General features: G+C 41.7%; 1 protein-coding gene and 1 long non-coding RNA gene across 11 annotated transcripts in view; one reads left to right on the top strand and one right to left on the bottom strand.

Moving 5' to 3' along the window:
• The window catches only part of PKHD1 (PKHD1 ciliary IPT domain containing fibrocystin/polyductin), a 256,540-nt gene that overhangs the window by 23,188 nt on the left and 214,677 nt on the right, over nucleotides 1-18,675 (top strand). For 8 of the 9 annotated variants that reach the window (XR_005264657.1, XR_011808607.1, XR_005264658.2 and 5 more), the window contains 12 exons: nucleotides 571-713; nucleotides 1,660-1,790; nucleotides 2,874-3,058; nucleotides 3,470-3,608; nucleotides 5,644-5,798; nucleotides 6,731-6,915; nucleotides 7,925-8,047; nucleotides 9,162-9,267; nucleotides 9,741-10,019; nucleotides 12,517-12,647; nucleotides 13,452-13,587; nucleotides 18,368-18,563. Coding sequence is in view for 6 of the 9 variants with exons in the window: in XM_038177367.2 (XP_038033295.1) it covers nucleotides 571-713; nucleotides 1,660-1,790; nucleotides 2,874-3,058; nucleotides 3,470-3,608; nucleotides 5,644-5,798; nucleotides 6,731-6,915; nucleotides 7,925-8,047; nucleotides 9,162-9,267; nucleotides 9,741-10,019; nucleotides 12,517-12,647; nucleotides 13,452-13,587; nucleotides 18,368-18,563 (1,909 nt within the window). In the remaining 3 variants the exon portion in view is untranslated. The remainder of the gene's footprint in view (nucleotides 1-570; nucleotides 714-1,659; nucleotides 1,791-2,873; nucleotides 3,059-3,469; nucleotides 3,609-5,643; nucleotides 5,799-6,730; nucleotides 6,916-7,924; nucleotides 8,048-9,161; nucleotides 9,268-9,740; nucleotides 10,020-12,516; nucleotides 12,648-13,451; nucleotides 13,588-18,367; nucleotides 18,564-18,675) is intronic. The other variant, XM_038177366.2, reaches the window with a different exon arrangement.
• LOC110351726 (uncharacterized) lies at nucleotides 13,627-15,268 on the bottom strand. 2 transcript variants are annotated; one of them, XR_002399512.4, is made up of 3 exons: nucleotides 15,180-15,268; nucleotides 14,494-14,666; nucleotides 13,627-14,036 (listed from the first exon to the last, which is right to left on the bottom strand). It is a non-coding gene; the product is annotated as an uncharacterized lncRNA (long non-coding RNA). The 2 variants fall into 2 exon arrangements; XR_002399511.4 differs by having other exon boundaries at nucleotides 13,627-14,666.

Genomic DNA, 18,675 nt, shown 5'->3' with positions numbered 1-18,675 from the left:
CCACAGGCCCAACACCCTTTGCGTAAAGAATCACAGCTCCTTGATTTAAGATTCTGCTATTAACTTCACTTGGCAGGCTTTATTTCTCAGAGTGGAAGAAAAGATGAATATGCAGTATGTACAGTTGGAAGAAAGCCTTTTATTTACTAGGAACAGGAGGAATCCTAGTAACTTTTTGGCAGCAAGGTTGATAACTCAATGGAACAAAAATCCTAAAGAGGAAGGTGGATTCTCTGTTGCCTTATATATCAATTTTCAGCCTTGCCTGGGTGCTTTCTAGAAGAGATGAGTGGTTTTACTCAAACATACTCTATCTGGCTAAAGACAGTGGTATTTTCCATGAGGCTTACGGGTCAGTTCAGGGATCTGATGCTCTCTTGTCTTTTGTCCCCTAGTTTAGGGTTCTGACAGCCCTGCAAATTTTTGTCATCTATTTACTCAAGGGTAGGACTGTGTCTGACAAATTTTGGAAACCCATTTCCTGTATTTTCATGAGCACCTTGATGGTACTGGTGTCTTCTGAATCCTTTTCAAGTCTTTCATCCTTTTTTTTTTTTTTTTCTCTGTTAGGTACAAGAGCCTCTGTTACCACAGGACATGTTGTTAGTGGAACGGAGCCCTTCTGTGGGAGGTTCAGCATTCGCAGACCAAGCCAGCTGGTGAAAACTTCCCCATCAACCCTAACAAGATATGATCTTACTGAATACACACACGTGAGTGGCTGCTCAAGCTGAGTTGATTGTACTGGGGAGTGAATACTCAGAGCCAAGTCAGGATTGTAAAATCATCCTGTCTATTTAGATTTCCCCCAGAACTGCAGAAGACTGTGTCTTTGGGCTGTGCTTGTAGACAGAGCAGTGTCTTTGGTTGATTGGGAGAACAATTTGAGGTCCCTGATACGTGGATATTGCTTAATACATCTGTCTGGCCTCTGCTCCTGGGGATGCAGCCTGCAGGGAGAGAAAGGAAGAAGTGAGATGGTGTTAAGAGAGGATGGAAGATGTGAGAATAGCCAATTCTTGACAGAATCAACCTCCCTAAAACAAAACAACCACAAACCCACCTTGATATCTGGGGGTCTGCTCTGGATCACTTTTTTGCCTGTTTTCTACATCTGCTCTTAATAGGATTATGTTTATGATTTCAACCCTTTCTGTCACCCCTTTCTTGCCACCTGGGGGGAGGTGAATAGTTGTGGATTGACAGGAAAGAGGAGGGAGGGAGAAACTCCTTCCCAAAACCTCCTGAAGTCCTTTCAGACACTCCTTCCATCTCTCCTTCATAAACTTCTTTTACTCTTATTACCCTACCTGACACCCACCCCAATTTTTTTATCTTACCAGCTCCTTCAGTCTGCTTTCCTTACCCTCAGCTTCTTGAAATCCCTGTTGACATTTCCCGGCTATCCTATGCCCCCAAATCTCACTGAAGCCTGAAGGCTCTGAGGCTATGTGGTGACACAAAGGCCACCTGGGTGCCAGTGCCCTGTCTCCTCTGGGGCAATCTGTCCTTAAGGAGTGGGCTTTAGTGGCTCACCTTGAACAAAATGCTTCCCTACTAATGTAAACCAGGATTCAATCATGATACAATCTCTTCTGCAGACATTATAAATACAAATTTATGTTTTTCTTCTTTTTTTTTTTTTCTTTTTTTTTTCAGGTGTGTTTTGCACATAAAGGTCATATGAGCCGCATCTTTCGTATCTCAGTGTCCTACACCAATGTTTCTTTATGTTCAGTGAAGAGGAATCTCACTTGCCTATGGGATTTCAATGAAACTGACCACAAAAGGTATCCACACACTTACAATACAGAGATGACACAGTAATGAGGTGTACTAGGAAAAGGGGGAGCAGCAAGTTCTTATTTGTCTAGGTATAAATTGTCAATAGGGGTAAGCTGACATGCTGTGTCCCTGCACAGACATGCCTGGAATGTGCTTACACAGTTTTTGGGGACTTTTAGAGTAGATTTGCATGTTCTTGTTACATAAACAATTTCACCACAGTAATGCACACTGGCTGGAGATTTTGTTCTGTCTTTAGAAGCCCCCAGAAAGTTCCTGAAGATTTTAAGTTCCTGGCTTCTTTGGCAACACTCAAAGGATTTTTGGCAGTGAAACAAAAACATGTTTTTTTTTATTTTTTTTTTTCCTCCAGGGATCTCACAAAAACATTATCAAAGCTTGGAACGTTGGTGTAGTTTTTGATTTTTGTTTCACCTAGAACATATGGGTGAGAAACATTACTGGTGGGAAACGTTGGTGATGTGAAGTTACAGGCAGGCAGATTTTTTTTTAAAAAAACAACCAAACAAACACAAACAAACAAAAAACAACCCTGCACATATGCTTACACGCACAAAAACAAACAAACAAACAAAAAACCCACAGCAATCTGAAGAACTTCAGAAAGTGAAATTGGAAGCCTGGGTTCTATGTAAGGTTTGTGAGGAGTGTGTGTACCTCTGAAAAGGAGGAGGGGGCTTGGTGTGATGTTACTACATGATGGAGAGAGCTGGGGGCACTGAGCAGTTGTCTGGAACTCCCAAAGGCTCTGAACTCTGGATTAACCTCTGTTGAGGTCACTGATGCTGTGGCCGTGCTTATACCAAAAATAGAGCAGCAGTAGTCATTCCCACATGCAGACTTGTGGTGCAGGAGGATGCATAAGTAGATATCTAAAGGTTTATTTCTGTGGGGCATCCAACCGAGACTTGTAGAGAGTGACCACAGGCCATTGAGTGAATGTGTTGTGTATGGGTAATAACAGCAGCACCCGAGGTCATCTGAAAGCTTCACAAAGCACCTCTGAATTCACTTACTGTAACTACCCCGCAGCAAAACAGGGATTGCACAACCTTGTTGTCTTCTAGCTGGATGTTCACCTGCACCAATGTCTGGAGGGGATGTGTGAATCACTCCATGCTACTCCAGGACCTCCCTGCCACCTCCCCGGTGTTTGTGCATCAGATTGATTTGCTGAGTCCTACGCTGCAAAAGGAAACCCCTGGGTCATTTTACCTCGATGAAGTCATCATCACAGACAGAGCTGTGACTGGTAAAAGAGTCAGTTTTTCAATTCTTGTTAATGTTGCTGTCTTTTCAGGTTCTTCCATGCTAAGCGTTAATAATGGGTCTGCTTAAAACTATTCCAAAGGAGAAGGGAGTTTCATAACAGGCACAACAATCTCCTTTATTTCCTTTAACTGATGTTTTTTTTGTTTTGTGTGTGAAAACAATCAAGAAGTAATTGCCAAACATCAGCCTTCTTGGCTTCTTTGAAAATGTGTTTCTATAAATGTAACTCTTGAATGCTCTTCCCCTGCCAAAAAAACAAAAACGTTAACCACAAAAAAAAAAAAAAAAGAAAAAAGTTAGATATGTTTCCAGCTCTGAAATGGCAATAACATATACATACTAACATCTGTTCTCCTGTATCTGATGAATGCTTGTACTCTTTCTCTTTCAGTTTCTCAGAGGGATCCCAAGCCACCTTGGCTAGGTGGGAGGATCATAGAAGCAGTGACTGTGGTGGGGTCTTCTCCCACTTACAATGTGTCCTGGCTCGCCTCTGGCTGTGGTGCCAGTTTGCCCCTTCTCTCCCTAAGGTAGGGACAGTGACTTTATCTCATACCTTATAATTACCTCTTCATGTTCCTGCTGTGTCTGGAGCTTGTTGTCTTCTCAGACAGAACATAAGAGTCATGAGTCTGGTCCTGCTTAGCAATCCATGTGCTTTCTTTGGAGTTTTCTCCTCTAGGCATCTCAGATGACCTCTGTTCAGGCTGTGGTCAGGCTGCTGCAGATTGCCCATATAGCTGTATTCAGTAGATGGCATTCAGCTCTTTATTAGGATACCAGATTTTGGTCTCAGCATGCTCTGGATGCTCTGAGCTGTGTCAATCATGTAGAAGCAGCATCCCTTCAGAAAGTGAACCTCAGTCTGCTGTAACTTAAGTTGGTTTCTTACCAACTTCTGAGTTGACTCCTTCTTCAAGTAAAAACAAAGCAATGTGTCATTAGTTCTGACCACTCTGAATACAGTTAAATTCTTCTGTCAGAGGTGGTTTAGATCTGAGGGAAATTAGGCTGTTAGGTCTGGTTCCCAGAACAGCCAAATCCTTGAACTTCCTGGTGAAATCCATGGCTTTGGTGAATTCACCCGTCCTCCCTTAGGGTTCACATAGTCTCAGTTCTCACAAAGGAAAAGGCCAGCATGCTGCAGTTTGTCCATTTTCCCAATATGTTATCTGCTCTGCAGCACTTCAGACCATTGTCCTGCAGAGCACAAATCTAAGACATCATTTGATAAATGTTAAACCACATTCAGACCTAGGTATTTTGTAGAGGTCAATTTAGAGAGCCAGCACAGCATAGAAGGATTTGACTTGAAGTGTCACCTTGAAAAGTGCATTTAATTGCCAGAGTCAGACGTAACTTATGTGGTATTTTGGCAGAAACCACCAATAGTGAAGACAAGGATGAGAATAAAGGGAAATGTCTGTGAGGTTTGTGTATAAACAGAGGTTTAATCAAGAAAGGGGAGATATTTTTACATCTGTGTGTAGCCTTAAGACTGGCATTAGAATGCTACATACAGCACTGATGAGCACATCTTTTTTTCAAAGGGTTTTAGAAAATCTGGGAAAAAAAGCCATAAGCATGATTATAGAACTGAAGGAAATGCCTGGGAGGAAAAGGTGTAGGAAGCTCAATCTGTTCAGTTTATCAAAAAAGAGGATTAAGAGATAAATTGATTATAGTACCTCTCATCAGGAAAAAGTGCTTGGCACTGCTGAGTGTTTGCATCTCGGAGGAAGATGTAAGAGAAATCAGTGTGATGCTGGAACCAGGTAGACTCAAAACATAAATGATCACAAGCTTTAAAAGTGTGTGGGCTGCACACATTTTTGGATATATTCAAAACAAAGCTGGCTCTTTCTCTTAACTGAGTGCATGCTGTGCTTTGTTTTAACACAAATTTGTGTGATCGGGGCAGGAATATTAGCTATCCCTGAAGTTCGTACTGCCTGTAGGTCAGATAAGAAGGTTCAGTGTTTTTCGGTTTTGGATTTGCAAATTTTGCTGTGCAGAAGTCGTGGCTGGACTGAGACTTTAGCTGTTAACCAGACTCTTAACCACATGGTGGCATCATTGTACCACAGACCGTCGCTTTTCTTTTGGGAAAAAAAAAAAAATAGTGGCAAGGGAGAGAATATTTTAAGTTTTAGAAATTAGGCTTTGGATGAGCTCTGATACGAGATATTCGTATGTGTTCCTTGCTATTATTTGGGGATGATAAAATTTTGATTGAATCTGTCTGCATTGAATTGATCCTGAGAAATGCATTTTGTGGGACAGGATTCACTTGTACTTGGTGCTTTTTTTTTTTTGAACTTTTTTTTCCCCCATCATAGGTTAAAAAAAAGGTGTTTTTCATCATTTTCTGTTGTATGCAATACTTGCATCATGGGGATATAGGCTGAGAGTATCCAAGCCTATTACAGCTACAGATGTGCTTTCCTTAGGTCATTCAAGAGTTATGCACACATCAGGTGACCCTCTGCTGCTGGTGGTACAGAGGTGTCACAAGTGGGGGTCCTGACTGCTCTTGTTTTGCTGTGGTCTCTCTCTGTCACACAGAGGTGCTTTGCTTTGCGAGGGCTCTGAGGAGGTTGGCTACCTCTATGTCTCCACAGAGGATGTGAGAGTCAGTGTCATCACTCAGAGGCTGCAAAAGTCATCTCCACCTATTGGAGGGACCTTCCGCGTCCACTTGGCCAGCACAGTGATTTCAGGTAATATGCGATGCGAGTACAGGTCTTGGATTCCCTTTGCAGCAAGCCAAGTGAAGATGAGAGAACAAATGAGCCTTGGAAATGCTCAGGGTACAGGTTGGCAGGCTAAATGCATTGTCATAGTTGCATCTTTGCAACCTGATGTCCTCCAAGAGAGGAGTTAAAGATTATATGGAGGGCAGTATTTCTAGATATTAGCCATGGGATTGTTCCAAAATGCACACGTCCTCTAGAAAATACCTTAATGTTAAAGATCTTTGGATCAGAGTCTGAACAGGGATTTTACATCCCAAGGTTTCATTGCCCTGTTTCTACAGCACATATACTTCTTGTCCTCTTTATGACAGTGCTGGTATTTCCCCAAGCCACAACTTTTCTCCATTGCCAGAAACTTTGCAAATTTGCAATGAATAATTCTCCCCTGGGGTTTCCTCCTGCATTCATTAACTCTTGCCTGCAAGCAAAACCCTTGCAGTTTACCAGGAAATTCATCTTCTGCTGGGGTTACCAGGATTGATATTTGGTTTGAAGATACCAAAAAACTTTCATGTGTACAATTGCTTGACTAGAATTTTTCACCCTTTAGACATTTTAGGTTTTATCGTGAAGAGTCTTGGAATGAAAACGAGCAGGTTAATCTGAGCAAGGCCAACAGTAAAGCTCTTGACTGAGGAAATGGTGATCCAGCTATAAAGTTAAATCACAGAATAAGAAAATGCAACCTGAGAATATTCATGAAGTTCCTAGATTAAATAGTGCAGGTCTTTTTGACATTTGAGATCCGGCAAACTTCCCCCTACTGCTTTTTTGTAGTCAGAGGTTGGAACCATCCCATTCTTGTACTAAAAATGAAACACCTTTCTTTTCTATGATCTGGAGGATGTGCTCTCATCATAAAGCCATGGATACCATCATCCCTATGTCTTTTGCAGGTGTCTCCGTGCACATCTCCTCCCACCATCTCCGCAAGCTTCTGCAAGACAACACAGATAACTCTACAGCCCCATACTTCAAAGCCAGTGACTTCGTTGTGACCAAAGACTCAAACTCTTGTTATGAAAGCATTTGGACACTCACTTGGAAAAGAAAAACTGGGGACTTGCCCAATGTTATTAGTGTACAGTAACTTATTTTACTAACGTCCATTTTGAACCCCTTTCAATGTCTTTGGCCACAGCTGATTCATTCTCTTGGTGTTTGTTTTTACGTGAGCACCTGTGGTAGTTTAAGCAACAGCAGCTTAACTCCAGATTAGATGATTAAAAAAACAATTGTAGTAACAGGAAGAGAAATTGGCTCTTCAAAATCATGAGGCAAGAAAGCAATTTCCGTGTTTTGTTGCAGTCTGCACAATAAGGAATGCTATACAGAAATGAAAACTATTATAATCACAATAATATTTCAGTACCATATCTGAAGCTCAGTAAAGGTTTGTGATATCGTTTCCAGAAAGGTTTTTTTTTTTTTTTTTTTTTTTTTTCTGGGAACTTTTCTAATCATATTGAGTTCATATCTGGTTCTCGTAAGTCTCAAATGAAGGTCCAATTTACATTCTCCCATCTCATTATTTATCAAGTTTAAGTTTGTGTCAGGTAGAATGGTCTGTTTTGAATAAAGACTCAAATTAAGTTCCTCTTCCCCCCAAAAGAAACCCTATTTCTTTGTATATCCATCTTCTACAAATGTTAAATTATCTTCAAAGAAGCAACAAGGTTCTGTGCTCAAGACTATGGCTTGGTGGATGACGAGGAAAAGCTTGAGCATCTTTAGGAGTAGTACAGGCCCTTGTGTCACCCAAAGTCACGTCTTTGAGAAGCAGATGTTAAAATACATTTCAATGCCAAGTCTCAAATGATTTTATTGACTATTAGAAATTTATTTGCAAATCTGGCTCCTGCTTCTCTTTACCTTCAGTTTCTAGCTTGCAAGGTGGGAATGGGAACAGAGAGGTGTTGTGAGGACTTGAGTAATGAAAACTCAAACCTGGAGATAAGAGTCAAGCTTGAGAAGAGGTTTCCAGGAGTTATTTACCACCTTGTAATGACTCTGTACAAACTTTGGGGGAATGGTTTTAAACTCAAATCACAGGATAGGGTAGTGATAAACTAATTCTTTTTCTTTGCCAGGTCTCTGCTGAAAACCTCACTGGTCTGAAGCCAACTATTTCTAGTCGTGTGATTTATGATGGGGGTGTGTTTATTGGGCCAATTTTTGGGGACATGCTTGCTACTTTCAATAACCAAACACAGGTGAGTTAATGTGCTGTCATACTTACTACTGATTCACGCAAGTCCTGTAGATCCAGGAGTCTAACTGGTGTTCAGGGGCCCACTTCTGCTGCTAAATGCTTTCAGAAATCTGTTCTGTGCTTTGCCATAAACCAGTCAGATCTGTAAAATGTGGTACCAGTTTTCAGGCTGGCCAGGTCAGTTGGTCTTTGTAGATATCAATTCTTCATGTGTGAAAGAAACAAGGAAGGCTTCCTGGCTGAACAAGTTTGCTGGACAGACAAGTGTTGCAGACCAGCATGCCCTGCTGAATTTGCCTCCAGCAAAGTCTGCGGGGTGCTGTACTGATAACAGTGCAATGCTGGATGTGCTCAAGTGCTCAAAGCCCAGCTGTAGGGCTTCAGCAGCAGCTGGGGCTAGGTCATCCTGCCTTTTTTTTTTTCTTTTTTTTTTTTTTTTCCCCTCCTGGAGACAGCATGTTTTTATTTGTAAGCACTTGTGTCATGGGTGTCAGGATGTCCTGGTCCTGGCAACACCAGGACAACTTCTGTGAGAAGGAAAAGTAGGGCTCTCTTTTGCCTTATGCTTTGCCAGTTTAGTCTTCTGAGAAGGGAGTTGATGTCAGAGATCAAGGTCATGGTCCAGCTGTCGTGTTTTAGCATGAACAATGAGGAATTAAAAATTGAGGGCTACATGCTGAATAGATGCAATCTGGGAAAAGTTATAATCCGTCTTGCAAGGTGCTTTAAAACATAATAAACTTCTTTCCAAGGTGGGGTGGAAATAAATGGCGTATGGAAAGTAGGATCTTCAATGGGCAACTAGAAGAAGAGGAGTGGGGAAGAGTTGTGGGACGTAGAGAGATGGGAGATAAGATCCTGCAGACACTGAGAAAAGTTGGGGATACAGCTTCTAACACTGTGCTCTGCTTTGTCTAAATGAGTCCTAGCAAGCTTTGTAATGAAATCTGTAATGAGACTTCAGCAGGATAAATTGCTGTCTGATGATGATGTGTGCTGGTGCAGTCAGGCTGTTTTCTGTAGCTGAAGCAATGCTGGGCTGTCTGCCAGGTAGATGTGGCTTTGAAAAACACCTCCTTCACTGCTTTAGGGGTAACTTTTCTCTCTATCTCCAGGTGGTGGTGGTGGTGAATGATGTCCCTGCAAACTGTTCAGGTTTGTGCTCTTTCCAGTTCAGCCAGGAAATGACACCCTTAGTCAGTGATGTGGAGTATTCATCAGGTAAAGGGGTTTTGTGTCTGCACAAATTGGGAGAAACATGTCTCTGTGAAAAAGGTCTGTTGATTGTTGATGACTTTGTGTGTTCTTTTAAAAACTTCTGATTTTAGGGAAACTACATTTTATAAAGTAAAGATCAGTTTGGGTCTTAGAGCATGTAGTGCAAATACGGTTTTGCACAGGCAAGAGGATGGTAGAGGCACAAATTAGAGAGAAATAGTGGTAGGCTTGGTGCTTAACAGAGCAAAAGGTGGCTTGGTTCAAATTATTTTTAATTAAAGTTAAGAAAAAGGTAGTAGCTGGGCAGGAACAAAGAGAAATAGGCATTATGAGGGTCAATGAGAAGATCATCAGTGTTCTAGTTTCCAGAATGTGCTGATGAGGATGCTAAAAACTCTTAACTGTTGGTTAAAAGTAAATCCTGTGCGTTGTTACTCAAAAATTCATGAGTCATTTTTTTGATTATATTCCTTCAGATGATGGATCTCAGGCCACAGTAGTTATCAGGGGTGTTGGTTTCACTGAGCAGAACACTACCCTGCAGGTAGAGGTGAACAACACAACCTGCCACATCATAACTTTGAATCAAACTGAAGTTGTCTGCAATATGGAGAGGCTGCCAGTTGGAGTCTACCTTTTGACATTGCTAGTGAGACCTTACGGCTTCGCACTCAATGCCAGCACAGGAGAAGGCATCTTCCTGAGAGTTGAGCCCAAGCTGGTAGCTATTGAGCCTCCTAGAGCTTCGGAGATTGGTAGGTCTGAACTCCAGAAAGGCTCTATTGGATGTCTGCTTTCTGTGTCTTGCCTTTTAATAGCTTTGGTTTTCCTGCTTCCATAACCAAGGTCTTAATCTGACATAAATAGCATAGCTGGGGATATTTTGTGTACCACAAAATACTGAGGCAAGATTATTTTTTTTATTTTATTTTTTTATTATTATTATTTTTTAATGTAAAGACTGTCAGTCTTTGGTTCTCTGTGGGGGCAACCAACTCCTCTCTTAGTAGTTTCATTTATAAATAGTAAAATTAAATGCAGGTATATTCATTCCAGCAATTCGGAAGGTGTTTTGTGGCTTGTCTTCCTATGTCCATTTGACACATGGATTGGTAGTATTTGGATTCATCTTGCCTAATTGTGAAATGGCTAAACTTTGGTTAATCTCAGTCCCATTGAGGTGATTCTATTCTATTCTGAGTGATAAAATGGAAAACTCATCTGTGTTTAGATGGTTAGATGGCCTTCTTGGAGTGGTTGGAAGGAGGGAACTATGATCTGTGAACCTGTGTGGATGAGCCTTGGGGTGGACTTGGAAGAATGTATGAATTCCTAAACTGAAAATCAAGATGTCCTCTATTCCTGTTGTGGTGCATAGAAAGAAAACTATCCTAGTTCTTTTCTTTCCTGTTTTTTTCCCTAATGAAAGTTATATGCTGCATAAGGTTGAGACTCATTCTAATTCATATGAAGAAAAAAAAATGGGAAAAAAACAATGACAAGTTTTAGTGCTTGGGTCTTGCTTCTCATTTTGTTCCCTGACAATCCAGCTCTTCTCCCAATTACAGTGATCTGTCACTCATTAAAAAGAAAGCAAGTATAATGCTATCTTACATTACATATGCCTTGAACATTTATAATTGGAAAGAATTACAGCTTCCATCTGTGTTTTTAATTTCTTCCATTTAAAATACCTCTCTTCAATCTTATCGTAAAGTGCACATATGTAGTATTTCATTGCATATGGATATGTGTAGATATCAAAACTTAAGAGCATTAGTCTTTACACAACATGCATGAATTTTGAACTCTAAATCTGAGGCTCCTTATCTGACAGCTATCACATAAGCCAAGTGGATTCAGTTTTGAGTTCTTCCTTGTTTCTGGTCATGCGAACTTAATGGTACAGGGCAGGAGACAAGAAGCAGCTTGTTCTTTGCTGCATCAGGTCATTCATGTCAAAATATCACTGGTCTCAGAGGTGCCATGCTGGGAGTTCACCATGACCTAACTTTCTGTAAGTGTGGGATGACTTTCCAAAGATACTACTGTGCTCCCAAGAACAGAATGAGCTTTCTGTTACCATACCTGGTTGCTGTTTACCCACTTTTGCTGCCAGTTAGAGGAATTCTGGATGATACTTCTAGACTTCTCCGGTAGTTCTCAGAATTAGGAGGAAATGATGTTTTGAGGAAAACATACCAAGAAATCTGCCACTAATATTATAGTCTTTCCTATAGAAGTTTATTTATCTCATACATGAAAAGCATCATAAAAGCTCAGTAGTTATAATGTGGCCCTGATAACACATGCACATTGAGTGACTGCGATAATGAAATCCCTGTCTGAGCAGCCTGTCTGTCCTGCCTTAGTGCTAAAACTCTGCCTTACCGAAGCGAGAATGTCCTTGGCACTCTACCTAGAGCAAACAGCTGTAAGTTTTAAGGAATTTTTCTTACTTTTTAATTTTATTTTTTTTCTTCTGAACCACATCAAAGGACTAAGTCCAGGTTAGAATTTCCATTAATGTCTGTTACTTTTCTCTTTTCTATTCCTCTTTGAAATGTTCTGCTCGCTTGAAAAAGCAGAGGGGCCGCCTTGGCTATTTGCTGGAATTGGCCACTGCAGAAAGGCCAAGTGCAAGCCTAACTTGTGCTGGGTGTGATCTTGCATGTGACTGAGGATGCTTAGCGCTGGCTGACACAAATGAGAACCGAGGTTGCTCAGCCCTTCACAGAATTGAGCCCCCTGACTTTGCTCACAACTCTGCTAAGACTCAAGCCCTGCCAAGTCCCCTGTCTAACCTAAGTTTCCTAGACACATGCTACAGGCTTTTTTGACAGCGGGGTGCTTGGCAGCTATTTGAACTGTGAAAGCACCTGCTGTGTTAAGCTCATTTTTCATTCTTAGTGTTTCTTCCTTCCTTCCTTATTTCATTCTTGAGCTGGGGATCTTTCTAAGGGGGAGATCACAGACCAGACCTTGCTGGCTTAAATAAGTATGTCATTAAAAAATAAACTGAGAAACAAACCCAGTCCACTGGTATCATGGACAAGAATTCAAATTGGATTTGAAAACAAGAAGGATCTCGGGTGAAAGAGGAAGCCAGGGCATAGCAAAGTGGAAGCGGATCATCATCAGATCAGGCAGTAGACATGACTTGCTTTTGTAGTCTGCTATTAATAAAGAATCTTTTGCATGACAGAAAGGCCATTCCACATCTTTGAAGTAACAGAATAATTGTTTTTGTAGGAGGACTGAGAGTGGCTCTCAGGGGGACTGGTCTGGAAGGGGTAAACCTGGTGTTGTTTGGATCTCAGCCTTGCCCAATTTTGGACAATGCCAGAAATTCAACGAGAATTGAATGTAAAGTTCCCTCTCGGGTAAGATACCACATATTTTTGGCTACAGACAGCTGTATGGGGAGAGCTTACAGGCCTTTCTATGTTGTCCTGGCCTGAGCTACACTTGTGAAAGGGCAAATGGTAGTCTATCAGCCAAGTTTAGGCTATGGGATAGTTTAACCTGGACTCCACCTACAGTCTAAACTCCAGTTTAGACCAGCATAATCAACAATAGATGGTTAGATTTTTGAAAATCAGTTTAAGTTGACAAAACCAACAGATTGCATGATCTCTAGCTAAACCTCATGCAAACACAAATGGGGCTTTTAACTCCAGGAAAACTGCATGCTGCCCCTTTCAGCTCAGTGTCTGCTAGCAGATTAAACATGCCTGGGAGAATTGCACTTACTCATATTGCTGAACACTCTACAGCCCCAAGTTGTCCTGTTTATATCTGGACTTCCTCTGGACTTTATATGTGTGTCATGCAAAAACATGCCTAAGGATTTTTAGCAGCAGTGCTCATTGATGCAGGGCAAAATTACATGTAACCATTTAAGTGTAGAGATATAACAGTCAATGCCTATGACTTCAGCTATTGCAGAGAGAGCAAATAAAAATCTGCGTGGTCTGTGATTGTTTTGAGATTTATAATTCTCCATAGACGTGCCTTTAGAGACAAAAACACACACATTTGAGTCTAATGTATATGCAAATTTGGCAGTGCCATGTGCCTGACTTATTAAATGTAGGAGATGTCTGAATACATGAATATAAGAAATAACTATTTTTCTTGTATTGGTGAGCTTTTATCCTTGATGTTTTCCTTGCTTCTGTTTCCAGGGGGCAGAAGATACTGCTGTCCATGTGACGCTAGTTTCTGGGTACCAATCAACAACAGTCACCAACTTGTTCCAGTATGACCCTTCCTTAAACCCGACTGTTGTATCACTGAGCAGGAACCGAAGTGGCATAGCAGGTGAAAAGTGCTTATGTGCAAGCGGACGTGTATGGGACATCATCTGTAGAACTGCTGTTATTGCTGACGGTGGCGGGACAGAAGGAATTGAGGTCCATGGGGTTTGGTGATGTTATGCTGTTTTTTTGTTGTTTTCTTTTATCTTGTAGTCCTTGTGCCCCCTGCAGGTTCTGATCACACCTGATTTCTTTTTTTTCTTTTTTTTTCTCTATCTTACATAAGAAAATGAGTTGCTTGCCTTAGCCCAGTATGAATCATGTCTTCAGAGTTTCAAGTACAGTATGTTGTTCCTTTAGAGTTTATGCTTCTCTAACTTTGCTCTGAAACAATCCCACACACTCATTCTTGGTAGAAGGTTCAGTGGCAGGAGAAATGAACTTTGGAGAATGCACTTCTCCAGGGTCCCAAAGGGTGGGTTGTAGTCAGAGGGTGACATGCATTTTGGATTGCTGAAAGCAAAAGAGAGGCAGTACTCATTTTGGTAGTTACTGTTTCCAAGCCAGTTTCCTTCTTTTTTACCTGTTGAACCATTACTTTTGAATATGAACATAGACTTCACAGGCTTTGCAGGGGCAAAATTCTGAGTAGACACCATGGAGTACTTATTACTTCTGTCTTTTGAATAGCTTTATTTAGGATTGTGATTTCTATGTATCCTATTCCCCTTTTTCCAAGGATACACTCATTTTTTTCTCTCTTTTTCCAACCTCTCCAGTACACATCTTAACAAAGCTCCCCCCAGCTCAGTGATATGGCCAGACTTAGTGGGGATGTGAGGGATGAGATGACTGTGCTGGTGATAAAGTGGGCTTCTTGCCGCACACCTACTATTTCCATTTCTTTCCCCAGTGCCCTTGTCATTTCCTATTACTCCAGAATGCATAAATAAGAGAAAACGTCCTTTACCATTTGAATATTATTCAGGTATGATAGCACCAAGGGGAGATTTTCCTAGCTGCAGGCAGCCAAGGTGCAAGAAATTCCTCTATGTTATAGTGTCTCCTGAACGGTGGTGGGGCTGAGTTCAATCATCTATTCAGAACCTCCGTGGCTTCAGCTTTTAATATAGTTTTTTCCTCCTATGTAATAAAAAGAATAAATAAATTACACCAATGCCTTCCAGGCATCTAGGATTAAGCTGACAATTGACCAAGAGTCCAAAGAGTTCATGTTATTAATATATTCAGCTTCACCGGCTTTCAAACTTTTATTTGACTCTGTGCATGCTGAATTGAAATCTGTTGGTTTCCAGGTCTGCTTAGAGGATCTGGGAGATGAGGGGAGCTTTGTAGAGACTCTCCTGCTTTGTGGAGTTTCTTGGAGGCTGCAGGGCTCGTACCAGCTTTGGGGGCTGTGTTAGACCCAAATGACCCTGGCCTCTGCTTGGTGGACAAAATTGCTACTTGGATATGAGCCTCTGTTAAGGATGAGTTAACTCATAAAAACTCACTCTGTTTAGGACAAGGTGAGAGCATAAAACAGCTATAAGTCTAAAAGAATTGATATAGAGATGTCTTCATCCACCATGAGTGTAAAGAAAGTGTGAAGAAAGGTTTGAGCTAATTCCAGTTGAAATAGTTTCAGTTACTTACTTGGATTATTCTTTCAATATTCAAGGATGAAGCAAAAGCACAGGAATTGTTGCTTCTAAAAACAGCCCAGTTCTCTGTGCTGTGCTTTATATGCTGTCAAGCTAAGCCAGATAAACAAAAACAACACAGCTGCTGCTTGTTCTGCTTGATTTCTACATTTTTTTCTTTGTCCAACCCCTTTCCCAGGTGATAGGTTGAGTGCCAGGTGGGCCAGCTGTGGCCCACCAGAGAGCTCTTTCCCCCTGAGCTGCTCTTTGGGGTAAGTGCTTTATTTTTCCTTCAGCCAGGTGCATGCTTCTTTAGGTGGGTCAGAGTGCATAGGCTGATGTGTTTTGAAGTTGAGAGAGGTAAGCACATCTTTTTGAGGTAACAACTAGTAGGATTTTTTAGAGTAAAGCAAGCTATATAGTAAGTAGGTGCCTTTAATGCATGCACCTCTTCTTCAGGTGAGTAACTTTTAGAGCATGCTTATGGATAGGAAGATGATGCTACTTTGTGTGTTTGCTTTGTGGTTCTAGGTCTCTTATGATTTTTGCAGAATTATGAGGCTTACTGTGAATGTGACCTTATGCATTTACCTGTATGTCAAATATTATCAAAGTTATGCCCTTGGTGTTAAAGCGATGGAGCAGGGTTTAGGGGAAAGGCATCGCCCAAGTTCCCAGTGACAGTGAGTATCTGATAACAGTATTAGTAGGCACGTAAGGTGTAGTGCTTTTCAGGGCTAGGGACAGTTTCTCATATTTCTTGAGCTTTTTTGTGTTGTTTTGCTGGTTGTAAAGTCTTTAGACTTTATAGCCTTCTAGATTTTAAGTGCTTAGAATTCCTTTAATAGAAGACTATTTAGAGAGGTTGCTGGCTAACTTGTTTTTGGGATGTGGTGGGGTACACCTCTGGTTTTGGATTATGTTTTAATCCCTAGGTATATCAAGCCATCTGTGTAACTCTCCAGAGAATTCACAAAGAGCTTCAGTACATGCCACAAGGGGCTTGACCACATAGGTGTGGTATTACCAAGAGACTGAGCAGGGTCATCTTTTTTATCTGTGAAGGATAAGTCTGTGTTTACCCCTGCTGGGGCTGCTGTGCATTCATATCCTATTGGCATTTGTGGACCTGATTTTTTTTTTTTTTCTGGCTCTGTGCTTGAGTCCTCTGCAAGGAGCTTTGCTGTTTTTGTGTCCACCACGTATATGACCTTCTCTTTTTTTATTTTATTTCTACGGGAAACAAAAAATATTTTACCCCAAGCACTGCTACAGGCTGGGAGATGAGTGGTTGGAAAGCTGCCTGGTAAAGAAGGAGCTGGGAGTACTGGTTGATAGTTGGCTGAATATGAGCCAGCAGTGTGTTCAGGTGGCCAAGAAGGCCAACGGCATCCTGGCTTGCACAAGAAACAGTGTGGCCAGCAGGGCTAGGGAAGTGATTGTCCCCCTGTACTTCACTCTGGTAAGGCCACACCTTGAATACTGTGTTCAGTTTTGGGCCCCTCGCTACAAGAAGGACATCGAGGTGCTTGAGTGAGTCCAGAGAAGGGTGACGAAGTTGTTGATGGGTCTGGAGAGCAAGTCTTATGAGGAGCAGCTGAGGGAGCTGGGCTTGTTCAGCCTGGAGAAGAGGAGGCTCAGGGGTGACCTTATTGCTCTCTACAGGTACCTTAAAGGAGGCTGTAGCGAGGTGGGGGTTGGTCTGTTCTCCCATGTGCCTGGTGACAGGACGAGGGGGAATGGGCTAAAGCTGCGCCAGGGGAGTTTTAGGTTAGATGTTAGGAAGAACTTCTTTACCGAAAGGGTTGTTAGGCACTGGAACGGGCTGCCCAGGGAGGTGGTGGAGTCACCATCCCTGGAGGTCTTTAAAAGATGTTTAGATGTAGAGTTTAGGGATATGGTTTAGTGGAGGACTGGTTAGTGTTAGGTCAGAGGTTGGATTCGATGATCTTGAGGTCTCTTCCAACCTAGAGGATTCTGTGATGAAGTGTGGAAGAGGAGTGCACAGAAATGGAGCTGTTCTGGCTCAGCTGGTCCTCAGTAATTATTCTGGATCAATGCTGTGGGTAAACAGGTGTGTCAGGCTGGGCAGAATCTGTATATGGTAAAGGGCTGTTAACACCTTTTGTCTGATAAATTTAGGAAAGGGATTTATGTAGTGTAGTTGTCTGACAGTAGGGAATTGTAGTGGAAGACTCTTGGTCCTGTGTGTTTCTGCTGCTGAGCAGCAGAACCCACATCCTTCGGAGCTGACTGTGGGATGAGATTTACCTCCTGAACACGTCTCTGCCTGTGTTTGTTATGTAGTCTGCAAAGAGAAATTAGCACTTTTGTGGTGGGATTCAGCAGAGCTATCTTGGGTATCTTCCTCAGAATAAGATGAATCATGCCATAAAGGCTCTGTTTCTCCTCCTTGAATGCAGATAGCTATCTCAGAGCCTTTATTTGCACTGAAGCATACCAGCCTACATTTTTAAGCTATTTCAGGAGGAATTTAAGTCATGAAATTCCCTTCCCTACATTTCTTGTCTTTTTCTATTACTACAGAATACACAAGTAAGGGAAAGTACCCTCTCCCATCTGAATGTAATTTAGCTCACAACTGAGCTTAAATAGGAGAGAGTGACCCGTTTCCTGAAAACAAGGTGCTTTGGAGTATTCATGAGCATCTGACTTCAGGCACTCAAGGAAATTTTCATTTAGTTTTCATTTAGCTGTGGGAGGCTCCTTTAAAGTTTAAATACCTCCGAAGTTAGCGCTGGAAAGTGTGGTGTGGATCATTGTCAGGGATTTAGGAGAAATCCCTCACTCAGCTCCAGTTCATGAGCTTTAGAAAGTCTGGATTTGACTCTTAAGTAGCTGTGGATATTTAGGATAGACATTTATGTTAAGGGCATACAGATCTTACCCTAAATATCTATTAGAAGACTGAGCTTATCTAGAAGTAGCTCTAGATGAGCATAGCCAAGTTCACAGTACTAATGTCTCAAGACAACCTTGGTGGGTAATGATCTTATCAGGGAAGCCAAGGGATGAATAGGACACAGAAACACTGCAGTTTCCTAGATTTTAGTTTTGGCTGATGGACAAGACTGGACCTGATCTAGGATGAGACTCCACACTCACCCTCAGGCGATGCTTACACGTGCTAAAATAACTTGCCAGAAACACTGAAATGTTTTCATCAATTCTCTTCTCTAGGGGGTCAGGAGCTTCAGATTGGAATATCCTCATTTACCAGCTTCCGAGGGGCAGATGTTAAGGTCCAAATTGGGCACTCCTGGGCACAGATTCAAGCACAGACAGACCATGGTGTTAACGTGACCCTTCCAGCCTTGGCTGCAGGATGGTACAATGTTTCTGTCATCATCAACGGTGTTGCTGTCACATCAAACAGGTAGTGTGAAAGTGTGCACTTCACTTAAGATATAAATTTCTTTCTCCATCCTATTTGGTATTTTAGGGTTAATCTGAAAATAAAGGTAAGAGTTCTCACAAATCCTGTGCCT

The sequence above is a fragment of the Anas platyrhynchos genome, chromosome 3 (genome assembly GCF_047663525.1).
Source record: "Anas platyrhynchos isolate ZD024472 breed Pekin duck chromosome 3, IASCAAS_PekinDuck_T2T, whole genome shotgun sequence".
Classification (NCBI taxonomy): domain Eukaryota; kingdom Metazoa; phylum Chordata; class Aves; order Anseriformes; family Anatidae; genus Anas; species Anas platyrhynchos.
Note: the sequence above shows the minus strand (reverse complement) of the source record. Positions and strands in the feature narration are given on the sequence as shown.